The 24483-nt window shown below is 35.4% G+C and overlaps 1 protein-coding gene across 5 annotated transcripts in view; it reads left to right on the top strand.

Moving 5' to 3' along the window:
* Positions 1–24483, top strand: part of cora (erythrocyte membrane protein band 4.1 like coracle) — a 146064-nt gene that overhangs the window by 114106 nt on the left and 7475 nt on the right. For 2 of the 5 annotated variants that reach the window (XR_011702115.1, XM_071592791.1), the window contains exons 10-14: positions 369–538; positions 9952–10224; positions 12880–13017; positions 14110–14256; positions 20226–20339. Coding sequence is in view for 4 of the 5 variants with exons in the window: in XM_071592791.1 (XP_071448892.1) it covers positions 369–538; positions 9952–10224; positions 12880–13017; positions 14110–14256; positions 20226–20339 (842 nt within the window). In the remaining variant the exon portion in view is untranslated. The remainder of the gene's footprint in view (positions 1–368; positions 539–9951; positions 10225–12879; positions 13018–14109; positions 14257–20225; positions 20340–24483) is intronic. The other 3 variants (XM_071592794.1, XM_071592792.1, XM_071592793.1) reach the window with 2 other exon arrangements.

The following is a 24483-nucleotide window of genomic DNA, read 5'->3' as shown; positions in this document are numbered from 1 at the left end:
TCGGGGAGTACCTCTGTTTGTATCCCTATGTGATTGGGGTTATTGTATCTTAATGGAAAAGGTGTAACCATTTCTAATATGCATTAGTTTGCTGCTAACTTAGTATTAGTTAATTGGAAACTGTTTTGTTGTTGTTCATTTGAATGAGATGACTAAGTTGTTATGAATGGAACAATAAATATTCATAATTTCTTCATGTCTTGAACATTCGGTGACAGTATTTCAAGGAAAGCATTGCAGTTACCACTCCTTTGCTTAGTTTTTTTTGTATTTTCTTGTGGTATACCTGTTATTTTTGACAATTATTTCCCTAATGCTTGGATCCCAAATATGCCAATATTATTATTGCAAAATCATTGCCATTGCAGCTCTTGGTGGAATGAAACCGGTTGATGAAGAGTATGAGGCATCCAAGAGGCACACAATGTCTCACCCCCCTGACCACATTCCAGAAATGGACAGCATAGATGAGAAGCAGCTGGAAAAAGAGAGAGAGGCAGCTAAGAAGAAGACTAAGGTTGAAAAAATCAAGGATAAGGTTAGAAATTAATTTTACCCTGGTGTCATATTTCCATTACTGTCTAATTAAGGGAATATTTAATCTTAATATTACCCTTTAAGTTCAGGGCAAGTATGTAAAGGTCAGGCAACAATAGGTATGGAATTGGGCATTACTAAGGTGCATTGAGAAGGCATAATTGTTGATAATTTTGCAATTCCTTGAGCAAAATCATTAATTGTGACATTTTAATTAGAATGCAAATATTATAGTATGTCTTTAGTTTTTTAAATCCTCCCCACTCCATAGAGATGCCAAAGTAGTAGAATTTTAGATATTCTTTTCTCCAGTGCATAGATAATTGTAGCCTCTCTATTTCATTTTTCAGAGGATTATTCTGTTTTATGCTGTTGTTTTCAGGTCACCAGTTACCTGTGCTATTATATATTTTATGGGAGCTAAATTAATTTTTAGTCACCTATTATAGATACCTCCTTGAACACATTTTTTATAGCTAAATCAAAATGCTTATGGTCATTGATAAATGAATTATTTGAGTGCTCAAGATGTTGGAAAATATTTAAGTATATTTAAGTTTGATCACTGCTTTTAATGAATATTTAGACTTTTGTTTTTTTAGTGTAGAGTTTTAAAATTTTTATTTTAAATAATTGCTTGTTCTATTTTAATGTGCACTTGATGATTATAAACTTGCGGACCAGTGGCAAAACTGATTTTCAATTGCTGGCCCCATTTATGATGGCTAAAATTAATTTCAGGTAAATGGAACTGTTTATTTGGTCAGAAGATTCCTTTTGTACAAATCAGAGGAGTTATTTGCCCTATTTTAGTATTTTTATTCATTCCCGTAGTCACTTCAAAAGTGCATATATATTTTATTTTATATCAAATACTTTTTTTGGTCTTCAGATCCATGTAATTTTACATGTCAATAGTAATAGTAGCACTAGCATATAATAAGATGCAAACAAAAATCCCATACCTTGAATGTTGTTTAGACTGCACAGACATTATGGAGATGGTATTAAGTTTTTTATTTGCTTGATATGCAAATAATTCATCCAACTATTTATGGATTTTGTAGTGAACTTGATTTTATTTTGGCTGATGTTTCTTCTTTTGATAATCCTCCTTCGTGAAGTGTTTCTTATTTGAGCTTAGTTGTTGGATAAAATGTGGAGGTGCCACACTTTACAGACCTTTCTAAAATACATACAGTTGGCAGGTCTATTGGCATTAGTTTCATCTATTGAAACTGTTTTCTTACTACCTGTGGGATGGCCATTAACTCTTCTATCATTTTCTGACACTCTTTTCAATTAATAATGCCAAAATTGATGGTTATTAATCTGTTAATCTTAGGCTATTAGCTTTGAAAATAAAGACTGAAGAAAATATTTACTCCGGAATGATTCTTACATTTTATCTAATATAACTTCCAAATGAGGAAAACATAAGTGCATGAATAATTAGTTTAAAGTTAAAATGTTAATTAGCCCTGGAGAACTTCCTGCTGCTATTGAATTCTCCAAGCCTGACAAAAAGCCAGGAATGAAAAAAATTTGAAAATATCATGGAATTGAGCAGCAAAACTATGTATTATGAAGAATTATTGTCATTTTCCTGAAATATAGACAGTGGACAGTTTGAGGAAAAAAAATGATTGTTGCATTTTCTCCATTTGAATATGATGTGAATGACTGTTGTAGCAATCTTTTTAATTAGCAGCTTTCAATGTGATATGTATACTGAGAGACAGTTATAGAATGCTGCACATCATGTGTCTGCGTTTGTATGTGCTCATTGAAGGAACATTTGTGTGCCATTAACTGGGTTAGCTGAGTGCCACACAAGGAAACAACTGTCTGCCTACTGACTGCTGCACTTCAGCTATGTAGTAATAATCTGGTGCTTATTTCTTGGAGTGAGAATATTACAGTGGATAAATATTGCATAATAGGAATTATGTTTACTAACAATAGGTACCTACTTATATTCTCATGTATTTTCATTTGTTTATGTATTTGTATTTCTTGAATGCTAGAAATAAGAAATTCAAAAAGGTGTTATAGTGCAGTTAACATCCACCATAGAAGCCAAAAATTCATATATAAGACTCCAAAACCACAAGTGTGATGATCTCTCTGGTGTGAGCAGGATTTTTATTTAGGTGAGCCTTCGGATTTTCATAACTATTTTTGTAAATTCATTTTCTGCCCATGGATATCTGTATTATATGAGGCAATGCTGAAATATTTGTGCTTGTAAATGTAGTAGTGTCCATTGGATTACATCAGGGAAATAAAGTAGTTGCAATAGTGGCACAGAAGCCTGAGTAAAGAATTCTTCAAAATCTGGAATTAGAATTCACCTGCTTGCTGGCCACCGTGGTCCTGGTACTTAGTATCCAGTTGGTGTCATCATCTTCCACACATTGCTTGAGTAGATCTTAAAAGGCCTTAAGGGGATGAATGTACCATTCTGTCGGTTAGTTATTGAACTTTTAAGCGTTCACTCTTATAAACATGAGAATTGATTGTCAGGATTTGGTTGTTGTAAATCATCATTATTCTTTCTTTATTAATTTGATAAAAATAAGTATCTTCAAGCGTGATTATACACTCCAAAAAGCGATGCAAGCAAATTGTAGTTGGTGCTTGGTTGCTATTTTGGGTAAACAATGCAATGGGTGTTAGGTCTTTGGTTCCAAGCAAATGATAACGTGTTCTTCAAGCTCCAGTTATGATGATCAGGTTTTGTTCTTCAATGTGTGCATGTGAGCAGTAATTTCAGGTGTCAGGTCTTATGTAATTTTGATTTTAATATTGTGTAAAACTCCTTGAGTATGAATTCATGCAGGAGTTTATGAGCATATAAAAATGTTATTGCAGTGTGAATTGGCTGAGAGATTTATTTTATTATTGGTTTGAAATGTAAGATTTATTTCAAATTTGATGAATACTTCAGCATACATAGGCATTAAACATAAGTCTCTAAATTGAAGGTGTTAATGTGTGTCAATGTTCTAAAATTTATTTACAATACTAATATATTTGCATAATTTGGTAATTTTTCCTGACTTTTATCCTACAAATGCCAAAGTGACTAAACATTAAAAATGAATTACGGGCCAGAATATTGTAAATTAAAAAAATATGTTGGAATTGGCTGGTTTGACTTTAAATGTGCTATATATTTCTCTTACTAACCAGAACATGAATATTGAATTAGGTGCAATGGCTCAGACCTCTCTAATTCAGTTAAGGTCTCTTCAGTTGCAGTGTTGTAATGATAAATAAGCTTGTTTTTCTAAGAGTTAATTGCTTGGATATCTAGTTATCAACAAGACATTGTCTGAAAAGGCTTTGCACAAAAGGCATTGCCATTCAGAGCATATTGAAACCCACTAATACTCTAGGGAATAGATGTAAAAGATGTGCATACTCTTCTGCTAACTAATATTTCTGCTCATCTTCATGTGGTTTTGTGTGGCTGTTGTACTAACCCTCAATCCATCCATTCCACGCTTGTTCTACGGCACACCTGGGACCCTCCCGTCTCCGAACCCTGGCCCATCTTACCCCTGCTCTGCCCCATGGCATGCTTGGACGCCCACCACATTAATCCTCGTCAATCCCTTGAACTGATCGATCCCTTGATCTGACCCATCCTCATCCTCCACCCACCCGTCCATGTGCCTTCACTTCACTGTGGGGGGAACACCTCGCCCCCCCATCCAGTTTGGAAGGAAGGCCAGCACAACGACCTGCTCTGGCAGTTCGACAAGTTCCATGGAAGGAGAGTATGAAGCGGGGGAAGATCTGGAGGAGGAGGAGGAGGGGGAAGAATTAGGGGATGGTGGGAAGGGTGGGGCAAAGAGTGACAGGCACCGTGGGGGCCGGAAACAGGCGGACGGAGCGCCCTCTGAGGGTAAACCTAAGGTAGAAGAATGGTGTCCGTGAGATAAATATAATAATGGTTGTTCGAGAGTGAAGTTTGAATGTCTTTGTGGGATGGAGTGTTTTGACTCTCACATGGGGAGAGGATTGATAGGATTTTGGATCTATAATTATTGTTATAATTATGTCTCTGCTTACACTGCGATAATTTCCAAGTTTTCAACTTGCCTATGCAGTCCTTGATTTTTGTGGCTTCTCGTGAACATCCAAACTCAGTTCATGTCACTCATAGCTTGTAAAGCTTTTTATACAAGACTTTGGAGAACTTTCATTTTTATCCTTATGTTTTGCTTTTTGGTAAACTTGCATAAATTAGTTATGGTTTTGTTACTTGTAAAATTTAAAAAAAAAAAGAGAAGATTTTGGGAAGAATCGCTTAAAGTTGTAGAAGTAAATTTATCATTAACTGCTTCCGCATGGTTTCGATGATGCAAAGGTGTAGAGGAGATGCAGTGCAACTGCGATTAATATATTTTGGGTATTTTTGAAGCCTCTTTGTCAGTAATATTAGCGGCCTGGATTTGATGATGTATTCATGTATCAATTTTATCTTTTAAGTTTTGTTGGAGATGATGGTAATTCAACACAGAATTGTTAAAATTTCAATCTAGATAACATAATGAAGCTGAAATACATGGCTCTCATGTGCTAGAATGTTTTATTTTGTGAATTAACAATGGATAACAATCATGTAAACCGAGTGTGCCATCCCTTACATTTGTTTGGTAACTTTGACTATTACAAAAACAACAAGGAGGAATTTACCATTATCTTTCCACTACACATGGTGCTTAAAGCTTAATCTGGACACATTCAAGAAAAACTCCTACCTTCCACATCCCAAATGATTTCCTATCATCCTCGGCATGCTTCTAATCTGAGGTAATCTCTGTATTTGGCTATGCATTACAACATTATGTAGCTTTGATTTCTTCTAGAAACCATCTCTTATGTGTCTGCATACACTTCCTTTCCTTAATGCATCTATCACTAATAATTTTTTTTTTTTAGTTCTGCTTGTTCTTTATATTGGATACTAAAATTAAGGTATTTGTTTCGCAGGTTTTTCATTATGCTTGTGTTTAAGTTTTAAACATTAATTCTCACCTGGACAGGACATCGGCATGGCATCTTTGTGCATTGTAGATATCCTAATGTGCTGTTTTACATTTCTCTAAAGGGTTCTTTGATGAGTGGATATCAGTAGAACTGACTGTGGTATTTCCTTTTGTATGGAATATTTTTTCAATTTAAGCTGTCTTCAAATGGTTATGTGTCTCTAATGTAATTTCTACATCATTTTATCTTAACTTGAAAGGTATTAAATGTTTGCAATTTAGTTGGTGAATGTAAAATTAGATGTATTATTTTCAGGGATCTGGAGTAAATTTAATGGTGCCCTGATATTTTTACTTGCTTTTAGCCAATGTATAACTTTAAATTTTCCTTGTTAAATTTCAAAACAATGACACCAAAAACTTGAACAATTATAGTTGGTTTGAGTTATTTTTAAATACTTGTTTTTTTATTAACTTCGCTAAAACTAAATATTATAGAATGTCTTAGGTGTTTTAATTATTTATTTTTTCCGCTATGAATTGTGCATTCATATTTTACCTTAAGTTTTTATGATTGTAGATATCATAGTTCTTAGTTGCTATGTTAGGATTGACCCACATCATCAAAAGAGTATTCCTTAAGTAAAGAGAACTGCTGAACTTGGGGTGATTATATTAGTTTGGATGTAATGGCATTGGTAGAACAGAATGGCTAGGTATGTGGGATATTTTCTGTGTTAATTTTAAAGTAATACCAGTAAGTAGTGTTTCTCTAGTAAGTAACTTGGTTTAATTCTTTAAAGTTTCCATTTCTAGAATTCTCATAAATAGCTGTCATTGTTTAATATTTTAAGGTAGAATTCTGAAGATATATTTGCACGATCAAAGGATATCTCAATGAGTGTAGAAAAATTTAGTTTATGAATTCCCTTAATATGTCATTGTGTGTAACATTTATTTGATACATATTTTAATTGGTACACACTACTACATTCATATAAGTCTTGCCTTATTATCTTTCCCAAGATTTTCATATTATGAAAGTTGGTAATTATGGTCGCCTCATATAACATGTAGGCATTAATGATTTTTTTATTATGAAAATTTTCCAATTCATTTATTGTATGAAAAAATTGGAAGAAAATTGCATCGCAGATTTAGAATATTTTCCCTTTAAATAAAAACACATTTAAAAAAATGTTACGAGGATAATATTCGAATTTATATAGATAATTATTTCATCCTTTTCTGTGAGCTCTTTATATCGCCATTACAGCTTAGCTGCTTCATCAGTTATTCATTGAAAATCTGGTGAAAAATGAACCATTGAATTATGTGTCCTGCCAAGTACTAGATGAAGACTAGGGAGAAATATTTCTTTTAATTAAATAATTTCTACCAGTTTTGCTCTCCAGAATGTGAATTATTTAATGAGCTCGATCCCCAGTGGAAAGTTATTTCTGTCAGTATTTACCTTAATATGAAAAGGTTTTCCTTTAAATTGGAGACAAAACTACCATATTAGTGAAGTACAGTTTGACATGTGATGGTAAAAAGAGAGTGAATCAGTTTTATTCATGAATGTTCTCCTGTTGCAATTATTCCATAGGAAGTTCTTCATGAAATTGATGTGAAATTGAGCTTTGATTGACTAATTATTTTTTTGTGGATAGAGGTATGGTATTACCATCATGATAAGATGTTAGTACTTGAACATTAGATTTAATATGTTGCACGTAAGTAATATTAAGTTATTTCACATCGTGCATTTTGCTAATTTAGGTGCCCAGGATATTTTGTAATTTTGTCAAATTTTCATAAGTATTTATTTTGTTCACTCCTCAAAGAATCTTTTCATAAATCCAAATTAAGTATTGGCTTTTATTGGTGGATATTTTTGAAGTGCATATTATCTGGGAATTAAAATTAATTGAGCATTAAATATTCAAATATCACTTCATTTAAAAATCTAATTTGGTAGGAGTGAAATGCAATTTATATGAATTCAATATTAATGAAATAAAAGTTTTGTTTGAATGCACCAAACATATATTGTGGTTATTGTTAAACTCAAAAGTTGTCATAGTCAGTAAAACATTTCAAAACATTAATATTATGCTTTCTAATATTCACTAATCTTTACATTTTCATTTGTTTTAAGATGCTTAAGAACCTTTGTTCTATGTGTTTAGCATAACTTCAAATCGAGACAAATTTGAAATGTACATGCTGTGAAGCGTTTGTTAATGGTTTTTTGGAATGAGGCAACCACGTATTAACAGAAAAAAAACACGATAATGATATTTTTGATCAAGACAAAGAGAAAAATACTAAATAAAACAGACTCCTACTAAAAAGCTCCCCTGAACTCATGGTGAAAGGCAGCAGTTTCACCATTAGGCACTAGTGGTGCAGATCGAAAGGGTCAGCCCAGCACCAGCTGCAGGCGAGAGTGAAGTTCACAGTATCAGCCACAGAACTGCAATGTGGAAGGGAAACTGAAAACCATCTCGTTATTCTCCCTAGAATATGCTTCCTTGCCTTGCATTCTAATTAGAGTAGAATGTAGTAGCTGCAGTAAACCAATCCTAGGATTCAAATGCTGATGATGATGCTGTGAAGATTGCATTCTGATATATCAGTAGATAATTCAAAATGGAGTTCTGATATAAAGTGACTTATAGTCTCTAAATAATGTTACTCAAATGAAAAGTACTATGATTAGAGGTTCTGAGTTCCCATAATTTTCTTTATATAATATGCATGTTTTCTCATAAAAATTCCCGTCTTGGCTAATTTTACATATGTGTATTTGTATATGTATGTGTCAGGACAGTCGGAACTCATTGACTGAGCATTTCATGGATTCATTCATATTACGTTCATAAAGAGGCTGCCTCTTGGCCTGAAGATGCCCACCATCCATGAATTTCACTGCAATCTTTTACATACAGAAATAGGAATAGGGAAAAGGTATAGAAGCAGGTATAGAGGACAAACACAAGGCTAGTGCCAAAGATTTAATGGTGTGGATTCCTAGCAGGAAAAAGCCAAATATATATTCAAATGAAAGAGTGTGGTAATTAAGTGTTCCCATCTGATAATCAGCTGATGAAGTGGAAATGGAAAACACTTGAATTTCTGGAGAAGCAGAGGCATAACTTCTCTATTTATTTTAATACTGATATAGTTTAACTATTCAAATGTAACTTTTATAATGGCAGGATTTGTTAGTGCATGTATGTAATTTATTACAAGGCATCCGAATTTGATGGTGAGAAGAGGGGGTACTGACTGTAAATGGGAAGTGCAGGTGGTAGGAAGGAGTTTAATTTATTCCAGTAAATATAACCAAGCAATGGTGCTTATGATATCCTGTTCAGGGTATTCCACCATGATGCCCTGTGCCCAAACACAGCCTCCATTGTGGCTCGTCTTGTTCGAAGACCACATTTGAAATTAAAGCATTAAGGATTGTAACCTGAGTGTCAAGTTGACTACACAGTTCAACACATGGTTGTTATTTTTGTTGGTTGAATACCTAATTTTTAGTTTAAAAAATTTTTTGTTTACTTTATTTATTTTTTACTTTATTTTACAATTACATTGCAATTAGGCAATTTTCCTGGTGGCAACGGTCAAGTTTGGTCAAATAGGACTCTTACAACAAAAATTACATACGTACACGCACTATAAAAACAAATAAGAGACAAAATATTTTTACATACAATGACACTTGTACATCACATACAAAAAACTTCCACATCACATACAAAATGCCGTCTACATCACATACAAACAATATTTTGATAACTACAATGAAGTTTATTACTGTGGCCAGTGACGGTGTACATACCATGTAAAAATTGGTCTTCAGCAAAAAAAATAGTACATAAAAACATACTGGGATGGTGGGTGATAAGGCTCCATCCACCTGAAACTAATCAGGGAATTAAAAAGGGTGGCATTTTGAGATGAGGAAGGTTATTAATGGGGTGCTTGAAAATTTAACAAAAACATTCTTAATTTTGTTCGTGAAGTATGAGTAATTCTTACAATGGGTGTATATTATAATCAGAAAATTATGGTGGACCTATGATGATGTATTATTAGAATAGCCTTGTGTATCAGATTTTTGATATTCTCAAAGCTGGCCATTGCCAATATTTTAAAATTAATAAAGCATGATTCATAAAATTGAGTGAAATTGTTTTAGTTAGTATATGTACTCCTTTTCATATCCATACCAGTAATTTATTCCTTTTATCCAAACAACCCAGTGGTGCAGTGCACTTCTCTGTGGTCTGTATCTGAAATGTTGCAGGTACATTTTGTATTCGTAGTCATTTTATGAACTCTGGAGTTAAGCTTGGTGGCATGCGCTTGAAAACAAAACATCCTTTTGATTTGGCAGAAGCCTGTTGGGGGTGTAGCAGTTCTTCCCCCGGGTGCACTAGGCTTTGGCAAGAAGAAGAAGGAGAAGGATTCTGAGGAGAAGGATAAGAAGCAGCAGGTAGCAGATGCAAAAGGGGGCGATGGGGGCAAGATCATAGACGAGAATGGGAAGGGAGGGGAGGAAGAGGAAGATGAGGAGGGTGCGAATGACTCCCTCGAGGTGTCTGGTGGCTCTTCCTCACTCCCACAAAAGAATAAGAAGAAGGAGAAGAAGGAGAAGATCAAGATAAAGGTAGCAGTAATTGGTAGTCATATTTTGAATAATGAATGAAAACATGAATGCCTAATTCAATATATGGTACATGAAAAACTGTGTGTTTTAATTTTTGTATATTTATATGTAGTACTCAAGTTTGGATTGTTTGTGATCTCTTCCGCCTTACTTATTCACATATTTATTTTAGTTTGTTTGGCATGATTATTGAGTCATTGAGTTTTCTAAAGTATATGTAATGGCAGCATGCGCGTTTCCAATTTAAGAATTGTTTCTCCTTCAATTTTGTATTGAAAAAGCATGGAGTTATTTTTTGTTTGACCTTCATAGCATTTATTTTTATCCAACTTGCATGACATTTTCCTTTTTGTTATGTAGAGCCCAGGGTTCCTGTTCAGGAGCTCCCATGGTAGTAAAGGTGACAAGAAGGGAGAGAAGAAGGGCAGGGCCAGTGGTGGTGGGCGGGTGTCTGGTGAGGGGGTCATAAAGGAGGAGGAGGGAGAGGGGGAGAATGGAGTTGGGGGTGGTGGTGGAGGTGGCATTGGGGAGTCTAGCCCAGGGGGTGGACCCCCTCAGGGTTCCCCCCAGCTTCCAGGGTACACTCGTGAGTATGATTATGTGACAGAAGATGGGGAGTTGGAGGAGTCCCCTGGTGCAAGGCGGCACCGCCTCTTCATGCAGCAGGGCTTCACTTATGAGAAGGACCCCAAGGCTGGCGAGGGAGAGGGCACGGGCTCAAGGCCCAACTCCACCTCCGAAACACACAAGTCACCCTCATCTGGGAAGAAGGCCACGGGGCTGGCCTTCAACTATGCCCCTGGGGAAGCGCAGCGTGTTGCTGAGAGTGCTGAGAAGAAGAAGGCAGCGGCTGCCGCAGCCTTGTCGCCCAGTGGTCAGGATGACGATCTGTCGAGGGTCATCACCACCCCGGGGATCACTTACGTTGAGTCAGCACGCAGGAAGGAAACTCAGAAGGGGGTGATGGAGCAACCCACAGGCGAGGTGGTCCTCGAGTTCCCTGGCGATGGCTCCTCGCAGGTGGTGATGCACATGACTGGTGCCAGACAGCAAACTGGTGGCAAAACTGAGCCCTTGTCTGGAGATCATGCGGCAATGTTGGGTGTGGGTGGACACAAGAAGGCTACGGAGGGTGCTGGAGGGGGTCTTGAAAATGGCACAGGCCGAGAGAAGGAAGGCCAAGTTGGGAGTGGGATGGTGGGACTCCTGGGTGGCAGGGCAGCGGGAACCACCCACCAGAAACAGGCCAAGGATGATAAACAAGGGAAAAAGTCTAAGAGCAAGAGTGCATTGGGTGGAAAGGGTGTGGTGGTGGCTGGAATCGGGGGAATATCTGACGATGATGGCTCTGAAAGTGACGACAGCAGTGATTTGTCGGAGTATGGAGAGGGACGGGAGGGGGCATTGAGGGACTTGACATCAACAGCCAAAATTGGACTGAAAACCACTGGTCCCAAAATCGTCAAAACCACTACCAAGCAAACAGTTGTTCAGGACTCAGAAGGTGTGACTCAGAACATTGAGGAGAAAGTGGAAGATTTAACGCCAGGAGGCTCTGGTGCTTATGTTGTTTCCACACACGTCAATAAGGTAAAGTTTTTAAATTGCTGTTGATTTCCCCTGACATAACCCCTGTTAAAGCACACTTGGAATAACATAGACATGTATAACCATAATTCTAATAAAACGACAGCATCACATCAGGTAATGAGGCTAAGGCTTTGGAAATCTTTATATGTACACATTTCTAGCATTGTAAACAATCTTTGACTTATATCAACCTTCAGGGAAAAAAAATTAGTCATCAAAATTCACAGTATGACATATCAAAATTAGAGAAATGTATGACATTTGCTCTGTAATGTGAGTTTTCAGTTGAATTAACTCCTTTTTGTTGGTACTTAATAAATAACTAATCCAAAGTAATTTTCAGCGCATTATGAGCATTTTATGGAATGCTGGGTGTTCACACTGAAATTTAAAACACAGAAAGCTGTATTTACTAATTTTCCAGTTCATTTGGGAACTATCACATTCACAAAGATAGATCTTGCAGAAAAGTTAAAGTTTGGTTTATTTGGTTTGGATTGCATTGTAATACATGTATTACAAGATGCCATAGGTTTACAGATGTTGGTTAGTGTCTCAGGCATATCTAATTAGGAACTGATCTAGTGGAACTCATTTCATTTTCTCCTGTTTCACCTTATTTACGTAAAAATAAATTATTTAGTATTAAATGTGATTTTGTCCTTGAATAATTTTTGGCGAGTATTTAAAAAATTTTATTTTTTCTTATATTGTAGATCATTTGAATGCATCATTATTTTGCATTGCATATGGATTGTTGCTGATGCTATGATGATATATTTTATTTTGCATGGTTTCTGCAAATTGCTTATTTTTACAAAATATTTAATACTGCCAGTTATCATCTTTTTTATATCTTAACCATCTTTTTCCTTGATATTTTGTAACCAGTTGTTCCCTTGATAGTTTAATTTTAAAGTACTTTTTGTAGCCATTTTTGTGTGTTTGCATCTGGTAGCATTTCTTGCTAGAAAGTATGTTAAGTGTTGAGGAGTGCTTTTACAGTATGTTGACGGTCTTGCATGCGTCTAAAGTGAGTGTGTTCAATGTGATTGGTCGAGATAGGCCGAGGCGGGCGGTGGGGTTGGGAGCCCTGGCTCTGAAGGCGTTGGAGTTGCATCTCCATATGTGACTGCCACTGCGGTCACCACAAGAACTGCTACAACACATGAGGACAAGGAGAAAAATGCCAAGACAAGCCAGGTCAGGTCCCGAATGGTGTTGCCTTCCCTGTCCACCCCTTCTAACTCATCCCATCCATCAATCAAGCCTAAACTTTCCAATTTAGGGGATTGACTTGTGATTGGTGTGATTACATTTCCTATTGAAACATTAATTGGCAGGGGTCTTGTTTGTGTAGTGGGCACTGACCTTCAATATCCTGGGTTGAATACTTGGGACAAATGGGATTTTCAAGCGGTATAACTCTGGTCCCCACATGGTTGCTTAGAGGAGGAAAGCCCTCGCTCTGCGCCATGCATTGCATAAGATATTAGTTTGTAGAACATCCACAGAGGATAGAGATCATTCACATCTGTAATCCTTACCTGGGCCCCAACCACCTCAAATGCAAAATTGAATGTGCATACCAAAATTCATACAATGAAAATACCAATTAATGAGTAGTAATAATCTTGTCTTCATTTTCTGCAAACGTTATTTGTCTTAGTGACAATGAAAATGGAAGGGAACCATAATGTTGAGACTCATTGATAATTTCGTTTATGTTTTCAAGGAAATGAGGCAGGATTTACATCAACCTTTCATAGCACATTGATTGATCTAAAGAAGGTGTATTGCTGCTGCAGGTGAAGAGTTAGAGGCTTAAATGTACTCACTTAAAAGGAAATAGTTCTTTGCTATTGAATGTGTATGCAAAATTTGCATTTGTTATGCATTGATCTTGAATTAGCAAATAATTTCATTTCCACTTTCATTCATTTTTGCTGCTATTTTTGCCACTACATAATTCTCTTTCTTTTTCATCTTTGTTGTTACCAGACGTTTTTATAAATGGATGAAGTCTTGACGTGGCAGTTCATTAGCTTAGTGTGAATTGCTGCATGACAGAATTGTTAGTGGTTAGATTAATTGCATTTTCATAGTGAGAAATCCTGTAGTAGGTTCACTTGCTTCCTTAAATTATTGATATGGGAAATATTTTTTAAGAGAGGCTTAATATCAGCATGAGAAATAAGTATAGAAGATAAGATCAGCTATTTCTAGGCTGGCGTGCAGCTTTGAAATAACACACATTTGAGTGTTTGTGACATTTGTTACCATTTTCCATTTCAGATTGAAGAGAAGACATTTGCGCATACAACAAGCACAAGCGCCACACATCAAGAACAGAGAGTAGTCACTCAGGAAGTGAGGTCAACTTCCACTGTACTCACAGGAAATACAGCACCTGGGATTGCTGGTGTTGATGGAGAGTCCCAGGTACATTTTTGCTCTTTAAAGCTCTGGAATTTCTTATTGTGGATCAATTTTACCATAATTTATTTTTGAGGTATTATTTCTGTTATCTTTTATGAGTTATTTGGTGCTAATCCATCAAAAAGTCAATAAGACCATATAATTAAAATATGTATGAGTTAAGTAAAAGATGTTAAAGTTAAAGATACGGTTTAAGAATGAGAAGATGGATGTGGAAGCTTCCTAACAGGTGCAATGGCTATAGTTGCTTTTTTTCAATTTTTCCGAGGTGCAGCATTATTTTTATTTATATCGTTCTTAGAATGAATTCCAGCAATGCAAATACATAGCGTGAGGAAATTGGGTGATACCGTTTGTCAGTAAAAATGATTCACTAGTATAGATCGTTAATTCAAGCTATTATCCTGACAAATTCCTAGGAACTGAGGGAGATTCCATGGCAGTGACTTTTAACGGAGTCGTCTGCCATGTGCACATTACAATTTGAAATGGTTGCATTGTACTATCCAGACCTTTGGAAAATGTTAATTTCCTGATGTTACTTCATCCTTGCTAGGGGAAATGGGTGAACTATTCTCTCAGTAGTAGAAATTTCATCCATTGTAAACTCTGAAGTAAATGTGGATCTTGAGAGTAGGGATCCGAAAGAAATGGAGATGGCTTGAGTATTTGTACTATTATATTTTAGAAAATTGCAGATAAGTATGGAAGCAGTCAATTTATTAACAAATTGAGAATGGGAATGAATTTTTTGAAAAAGTGAGGAATTAGATATGGCATTGCGACTGTCTGATGATAGTGACGTTCATTTTAGCGATGACACCAGTATGTTTGGCATAGGCTGTTGTGCATGCAGTCTCTGGTGAAAAAGAAAACTGTGAATAGAAATGACTTGCATAGGTGACACCTGTGGAGTACACAGAGATGAGAGATCATTCATAAAACTACCAAATCAGATTTAAAGTACTTGATTACAAATTATAAAAACATGGTATTTTTGTAGAGGAAAAGATTGGGATGGGAATCTAAGAAATGAGTGGCCACCATAACTCTTTGTGTTCCCAAATTCAAATCTATGTAAATGCAGCATTCGAATATGCAAAATTATTCAAGTGAATCATAGGAGAGAAGTGTAGATGTTCCTCTGCCCTTTTATTAAGTTGTTGTGACTGTTCATTAAAATTTTCATTGGGCATACCTATATTAGTATGTACTTAATGCGTGATGAATATCATAAGCATAAAATAATGAATTACCCAGCGGTGTAACTTTTTTAAAATATTGATTATTGATTTAGTTAACACTTGAAAAGACAACCAGGGGTGTTGTGAAATTGGTTTTCATGTTTCCAGTATAGTGTTTATGTTAGAAAAATAGTTAAGACTGATGCCTCCCATTCCTTTGGCATTGAAGAGATTACGCAAATGATGGGATGAATAAGGGTTGTTCTCATTATTTCATCATACGTAAGGTAAGACATTTTTTGGTATTAAAGTGCATGAATTTGTTGAATGTTGTAGATATCTGAATAGCAATCTCATTTTTAGTTAATGCTTGAAGCTCTATTATGTAATTAACTTTTTGCAGCCAGTCTGCCTGTTTTTACATTGTTATGCCAGAATCTAAATTTGTTCAAACATATTTTTAATGCTATTGTCAACTCAATCACTGAAAGGAATCTCTTTCCAATACTTAGTCATTAAATTCATAGGGTATTGAGGTGTTAGGATGTGATGATTTTAATATAAATATTAATTTAAATACAACTATGAAACTACATTTAATGGAATTTCTCTTGGTTCAAAATACAATAGTCAATTGAAATTCAATTCTTTAAATAATCTATTGCAAATTTAGTATTGGTTTCTATGATGTCTTCCCAGATGTTGTGACAGTAGTTCGGAACCAGAGTTGCAATTTTTCAACTTTGCTATTTATCTCTGAGATTCTGTCTATGGACAACATTGAAGTTATCTACTGCAACATATAGTTTTCATTATGAATGGGAATGCAGCGTTTTCATATAAATTGAAAACCTCAAGAAAGCACTCATTAGCTTTAAGCAAATTTGTTTGCAGTTATATGTAGAGTGCTTTAATGCTCATGTGTTGTCATCAATTGCCCTTGCACGCTCGGCAACAATGCTTGCCTTGACTGCTTTTTCTTTCCCTCTCTGTTTTATAGCTTATCTTGTTATGGCACTAGGGTCAGCTCTGTGCTGCAGCTACAGATGCAAGGGCTCAAGAGAGTGCCTTGGTGCTATATGTTGTTCCTCAAATTGCAGCTCAGCCTCTGCCAAGCATTTCTCAAATGTTAGATCATGGTGTACTGCCATGCCCAAGTGCTGCTGGGGTTTACATGCACCAGGCTGTTTGCTTAGTGGTCTAAAAAGTAGCATCTCATAAAGTATGTTGCTCTTAATGACAAGGCATAGATATTCTTCTGAAACAAAGAGGTGATGGGTTTGTTTTGATGATAAACCTAGTGATTGGTCTATCTGGTTTCTTTTATAAAAGTGGTCAGGATGACATAGCTTCATACTAATATTTGTCTAGGGTTTCCATAACAATTGGATGTAAGACATGTAGGTATACTGGTTTACATGAAACATAAACCATATGCATATGAATGGACATGCAAGGCACCTGAGATACAAATATTATAATGAAATAATATATCACCCTAATTCTGCAAAATAATGTAAATTGTCCAAGAAGAAAATTTTTATCAGGAGGGCAACTTGTAAATTCTAATTCTTATGTCTATTGGAACCAGCTTTATGGTTCTTTTTTTCACCATAGTTATATGAAGATTATTAAACTTTCTAGTAAGGTGGTGATATAAATTTGACATTAATAAAAATGGTTTTAGAAGTTTTCATACAGGCATAGCAATAAGTGGAAGTTTTGAATGAGGGTAGGTAAGATTGTTTTAAGTGAATTACTGGTTAAAAGAGCTCTCTATGATTTTAACATTGATGGCTTTCATTACAGTAAACCCCCACATAGTACCGCAATAGCTTTGTAAATTGAATGCAATTGAAATGAATGTCTTGTAAGATTGCACTATTTGAAAAATACATAACATTTGAATATAGTTTCATTTTTGGATTGCAAGTTGTTATTCTAGTTTGTTTCATCAATCATTATTTCTTGGGATAGGTAATTGTGGTGGTTTCCTGTTGCCTTCCTGAATAGTATTTTTAACATGACACCAACACTCAAATGGTCAAATGCCCAACTCAGGTCAGACACCATTGCAGCCATTTCACTGAGGAACAGATGCTGTGCAGAAAACATTTTGTCTGGCCTTTAATTTATCTGTCATAGATGGCCAGGACTGCTGCCAGCACAAATATCTCTCCATCATTTGAAGCCAAGATATCCTTGCTGGGGTAGAGGGAGCATTATCTAGCAAAAGGATGGCTTTCCAATGAAAATCTTTTTCCCTCAGTAATTCATGGCCTTTGGGAACAAATTTTTTCTACAGTCGGTCTTAAGAAATTTCCCAGTTCATCCAAGAGTTTCCAGGTGTATTGTAATAGTCAATTAGTAAATTTGTTTTTAATCATTTGAAAAAGAGGGGTTTTTGCCACCCATATCTTCAGATATTTCATATTTGTAATATACAGATGCATTACTAGAAATAGAACCATAGCTCACTTTTAAGTCTTTTGCCCTGGGGCTTATTTTTCATTTTCCACATTAAGTGAATGGTTTGGGAGGCACTTTCAATACAGGTCAATTTCATTGGCATTGAAGATTTGTTCTGGAAACAATTTTTCTATTGACACTTGAATTTCATTCAAAAATTGTCCGCAGATTCTGTGTAGGCACTTAAATATTCTCCCACTTAACAGATTCCATGTTGCTGTCTAAATTGCATCAACAGCCATACCCTACCCTTTACTCTACAATGCACAAAATTCTTCCTCAATACCTGAAGTATCATGTTAAGGGTTTGCTTTTTCAGCCATAATGCTACTTGAAACTGGAATGCCTTCAGCTTGCCTTTGGTTGAACCACCAAAGCAGTGCAGTGTCAAGATTTTAGGTTCATCGTACATCAAATTTCTCTTCATTTCACCGGTGACACTCATTCACAATCTGGAGTGAACACAAGAAGTTTCAATTTTTTTAATGATAAATGTCACAACATTTTTGTGCCCATAATCACCAATTCTTCAGTCAACTTCTTTGAAGCATCACCTCAGTTTAAATGACTAATAACAGCAAATTTCTGTTTTATTAATTTAGATAATGAAGCATGTAATATGTTTTCACCAATTTTTGAGAAAATTTCCTACTTGCTCTTGTGGCATGAGTCATAAAGATGAGGGAAAGTCACTTCCCCTCCTTTCTAGTGCCCATTGTGCATGGAGAAAACCCGTGGAGTATAAAGAATCTTTACACTCCTCGGAAGTATGTAGAACTCATTTGGGGGCTGGTTGACGGAGGTGGTAGAATAATATGATGTGCCATCCCTGCAAAAAACAATAAAAAACAGTAGGCAATTTATATCTCTATTCTTTTGTGCAGACGAGTAGTCCATTACATGCTGCTCTACTTATGCATGTGTAAACCCATACCATTGCCCTCCTCCCTAAACATACTCCACTGCAGATACATATCATTTAGTTAGTTATTGTCAAAAATTAATGTGAGGATGAGCATTTTTTGTCTTCTCAACTTTGAGTACGGCTGTTAAACTTTGAGTATGGCTGCTCAAAGCTGAGTCATGCTATAAAGTATGGATTTTTATCTAGGTGTTGCCAATGTACCCGTACAAAGTCATGTGACTCTTTTTGTGTTCTGTTGTCATTCCTTTGCTGATTTGGTTAGAGTATAAAATATCCACAACCTTGCATCATTGCAACCTATAAATGTAATTGAATCTTAACGAAGCCTATACAATTATGTATTGTTCTATGGCGAATAAATCTATCTATCTATCCATTGTGTTGCTTTAAGGATTCAACTTCATTCACAGTTGTGCAGGAATGATTTTTGTATTTGGTTTCTACATTCACTCAATGATGTGTTGACAATCTATCAAGATGCATATGTAATCATTTGTCATTACTTTATCTTTGGAAGATAATTAAAAAGGGCTTAGTCAAAGACAATGTTTTGCAATACATATCTGAGAGGTAGCTAAGGTATCCTATTCAACAGTTTTGCTATCCAAAAATAGCCATCTGACTTCAATACCTACTTAAACATAGCTTTCACATTTAGATTATCGTTTCTTGACTTTTGCTTGACTATTGAGGTATAGAATTTGCATTATTCTGCATGAACCAAATGGGATGACCAAAATATTGTTTGACAATATATGAGGAAAGCGGTGTCATTTTTTTAAGGGCATCGTGATTTTAAGTGCAGTTACCTGAAATATGTATGTTGTCATATTTTGCTAGATGTTTTTAATGCATTGTGATGGTCATGCCAACTGCTGAAAATGAAAAAATATTACATGCCGCATCTTTGCTGAATTTTTGCATTGCATTCTTTCTATAAATGCATAAAGTTAATAGAATTTACTCTAATATATGTTGGTATTATTCATAAATTATTTAAAAGATTTTTTACAAACATGTCTGTGAAAACTCCAAACGACTGCCAATAATGTGTAGTTTTATTCATTTATTCTCTTTGGTATTTTGGAAAGTAATCCCAGAAGGTCTCAAGTGTCAAAAGTTGCAATTATTGCTCAGAAAATAAACGTCTTTGGACTATTTTGGGATTTTTTTTCAGCCCAAAAGCATTGCATTCGGAATGAGAACTTTTATTTTATACCTTTGGCATTTGGTATTCCTGCTCTCTTTGCATTAAATAGGATAGTGAAAAAATAAATTGCTTGGTTGCAATTTGGTGCCTGTCTCAGTGTGCTATGGCAGCAACGATAAATGTGCTTTTTATGAATTGCTCTGCTTGTGTTAATATAATGTGAAATCTTGCCTGGTGCATGCAGGCTCATTACCCAAGGAAAAACAGCACTTCTAGTTCAAGCAGCAATGACTCCGGGACTCCTGTGGACTTTGATGGTGGGCCAATGGAATTGGAAAGTGTTACTTACACCCAAAAGGTAAAATGAAAAATGGCTGTTGCAGTGCTGTACTTGTATAATCCCCATTTTATGTAGTTGTATTGCCTATGGGTTTCAAGATTTATAAATAATCATTTTGAAAATATAAATATTGTCGCCACAAGAAATTTGTTCTCATATGATTCAATGTTGTATCAAAGCTGTCTAATCAGATGAATTTTCATGAAAGTCCACTTAGTTCTTGCAATGACAAATGTGTGAATTTTTTGGTTTTGGATATTAAGATTGAGGCTCCTAATTACAGTTAACTTTACATTATCCATGTTTTTCTCTCTTTTCCCACCAGCACCTTGAAATTTTAATGACATTACAATTGTGAAGATAATTAAATGCTTAAAAACTTTAATGCTCTTTTTAATAAAAATCAAATTTGAAATACCTCGACTTTTTTAAAAAGTTTTTAATTTTTAAAAATTAAAAGTTACCAATAGTATTTGTTTTAATATAAACACATTTGTACTATCCCTACTTTTGATTTCTCACTCGTATGGATAGTACACTTTCCTTTATCATTTGGCTCGCATTCACTTGCCCTGAGAATTCCACGTTCTCCTTCAAGGCAACAACAATTGCATGGTTTTACTCTGTGATAAATAAGTCATTAAATATCTCCACTGCATCATTTCATTGGTATTATATGATGAATGTAAATCCATATCAACGATCCTTTTTTGAAATTTGTGCTCATCCAGTCTTTTTTTTCCTGGCTATGTGATTGATGGGGAGAATAAGTTAAGCTCTTTTCACTCGATGATAGTTCTGTGTTCTTGTGAAACTATATTTCCCTCTTATGAAAATGGGTGAAAAGCTAAAAGAAATGTACTTTACATTGCTCTAAAACGTGGATGAATCCCAAGGATTGGAAAAGGAGGGTATCTATGTATATATATTCATCTAGATATATTATGACTGCATTCTCCGAATTTTTTGATTACGTATGTATCATCATGCATTCATTAGCACATGGATAATATCGAAGTTTACTGTATTTTCATGTCATATTTCATTTAATGCTGTGAGAAGGTTAGCTGCAAATTTATTTGCATTCAGCTTCTAGACTCTGAGGAGATAAATTCATTAGTGTTTTCATGTAATGGTGTTGGACCAAGCCCATTTCTCTGATAATATGTGATTTTGGTCTTCAAATGGTGTGCTTGTCAAGGTAGTTAAGGGCATATGGGAGTGCACATGATGCTGCCAGATCTATGTAGAACTCCCTCAGAAGGCATCTAATTCCATGATAGATAAATCCCATCTGTGGAGCTCTACGTAGTATTCTGGGCGGAGTGGAGTGTTGAAATGGGCCTCCCTTTCCTCCTTATGATGTACAGGTACTCTGTACTCTGTCCCCACCCACCCACTCTATCCTTCTCCCTACCTTCACCTCTTCAGCCCCACCACGAGAGATAGTTAAGTCAGAGCAGAAGTTTTTGACTCTCTTGTAGATTACTCTCTCTTGCCTCTCTTACAGTTGTGCTAGAAGAATTTTTTCAATTAATTTCAAAGGACAATTTTTTAAAGAAAGTAAATGTATTATTTAGAATACTTAAATGGGTACTCTTATATACATAGTCTGACATGCAGTGTGTTGTGGTGTTTAGCAAACAATTGGTTACTGGATATCACTCCACATTATTTGAAATTTTCCTCTCTGCATTACTGGGTGGTTGCAGAGGGCAGTGAATCTGACAGTGCTTTTGATTCCTTGAATGGCTATAGAATAAGGAAGTATTGGCCAAATTTTAAATGTGTTTTTATCCCTTTTCTCAAAATCTGTGAAACAGGCAAAAATGTTCTGATTGTATTCTATGTTCCCCACTATTAGTGACCTCATTACTGCAATGGTGTCATGCATGCCTCTCCCCTTCTTGTACCCAATTTGACTATCTCCTAAGTAACCATTTATCTAACTGTCCATCCTTTTATTTATGGTCCTGAGAACCTCTTTAGCTGTGTGTAAAATCGAACTCATTGGTCTGCAGTCCTCACATAAGGCTGACTTTCCCTTTTTTCTAATAAGGGAAAGTTCTTTTCTGTTCTAATGAAATTTTCCAGCCAGAGTCCTTAATCTTAAATACTGTGAATTGGCCCATCAACTCTTCCTTCCATGTTTTCCTGAGCCCTTAAGTATTTCTGTGGGAATGCTATCCATTATCAAGGCCCTACATGATTACAACGCCCGTTAACTTTTCTATCTCGCGATCAAGTAGGCCTAGAGTACAAATTGAGTAGCTTCAGGCGTGATGTGGTAAAAGTCGAACATTATGAATAACTGATCGTGGCCCTGTTCCACTTGATAATTTTTTTTAAAATTTACGACTGGGTTTCGATGAATTGTATTGTATTCAAGGTTGACCTGATGATGATGTAATACATCGAAACGCAGTCGTACAATAAAAATATATTAATCAAGTGGAAAAGTGCCACGATCAGTTATCCATTATACCTAGAGTAAAACTATCCCCATCTATGTCATATGTCTTTCTCTGTTTAAGCTTGCTGACCTCATGAATTTGCCAAATAGGTTTGTTCTGTATTCTTTCCATTTCTCTCGAATTTTGCCTGATTCAATCAATAATTTTCCTGCCATATCTTCTGTAGTGTACTTGTATTTTTTCCTTTGTACCTCCTGTTCAGAAAACCAATTTCATCCTTCCTTTGTAAACTCTCCATGTCTTCAAACTTTGTCCTCTACCATGCTTCTTCTCCCATATTAGTTTCCCACCTCAGTTTATTATTTATCTTCTTCTACTTTGTTATACTTCATTTCGTGTTTACATTCTTCTATTTCCTTCTCATCTTTCTAATCATCTCTTTAGTAATCCATGGCTTCCTTATCCTTTACCCATTGACTCTTTATATGTTTTCATCGGTAGCTTTCAATATTCCTTTTTTGAGGTATGGAATTTATCTTGTACTCTATGAGTGCACTGTCTTCAATCATAATTTTTTCTATCACCTCCTTTGTTTTCGTCCCAGTTAATGCTTCTATATGTCATTCTATAACCATTTTCCCTGTATTTTCTGATGTTTAACTTTATTAGTACTAAAGTATCATATGATTCTGCATCTGCTCCCTAGGAGTTAAGGTAATTAATTAAACTGTCTCTAAGTCTGTGTTTAACGACAATATAGTTAAACTGATATCTCTGAATCCAGGGGCATTTTCCACATATATTACAGTTATTGTACTGTTCAAACCAACTGTTCATTATAATGAAAACATTTCTCCAGATGAACTCAGCTGCTTTTTCCCTAAGGTTATTCCATGTTCTTTGACCATAATGCCATACCTCTCTCCCTGTGCCCACCATCACTTTCTGACACCCCATAACGATTAGTTGCCAGCTTTGGATTTTACTGCAGAATTAATGGCAGCATCTTTATCATCAAATAACAAAATCACTTCAGTGTAAACATTAGAAACTTCCATTGGTGTCTTTATTAAGTTAAAAGGAAGAAATAGATGATGTAGTGTCTACAAAGAATAGGGTAAAACAATCTAAATGTGTGTAAAACCAATTATTATTGGCTCTTTTAATTAGGTCATAAACCAACCTTTTTTTTTAAATTAATTCATAATTGTGTGGATTTGAAAATACCACATAAAAGGAAAAATCCATCTCTCTGATCTGGAACCACTCAAACTTTGTTAGTTAATAATTATGCTGACATGTAAGTATTGTATATTTTCGCAAATGTTTATTTGAACATAAAGTTGTAGAAAAATGGCATTTTGAAATTTTTCAAATTTTTTCTCACTAGTATATATTCATTATCAGCTGTCAACATTAAAAGTGTCCTCAGTAATTATTATCACGTATAATTATCTAATCCATAATAAGCCTGCATTGAACACTAACACCGATATCAAAAAACATGAAAATGACCACATTCAAGAATGTTGCAAACATTAAAATATTCACAGTATTGTTCTCATAATAAGACTATATACATCACTAAGATTGAAAAATGTGTTTCTTTCTTTGACATCAATGAAAAGTGTGCAAAATAATTATTCACAGAATGAAAGAATGTGTGTTTACTTTCCAAAACTGATGCCAAGAATTATGTAGTTGGCACAGTGAGAAGAATACGAAATTAGATTAATAACTTCTAGGAT

Source organism: Hetaerina americana, unplaced genomic scaffold (genome assembly GCF_022747635.1).
Source record: "Hetaerina americana unplaced genomic scaffold, ioHetAmer1.1.p SCAF_5, whole genome shotgun sequence".
NCBI lineage: Eukaryota > Metazoa > Arthropoda > Insecta > Odonata > Calopterygidae > Hetaerina > Hetaerina americana.
The sequence above is the reverse complement of the archived record's forward strand: the minus strand, read 5'-3'. Positions and strand labels throughout refer to the sequence as shown.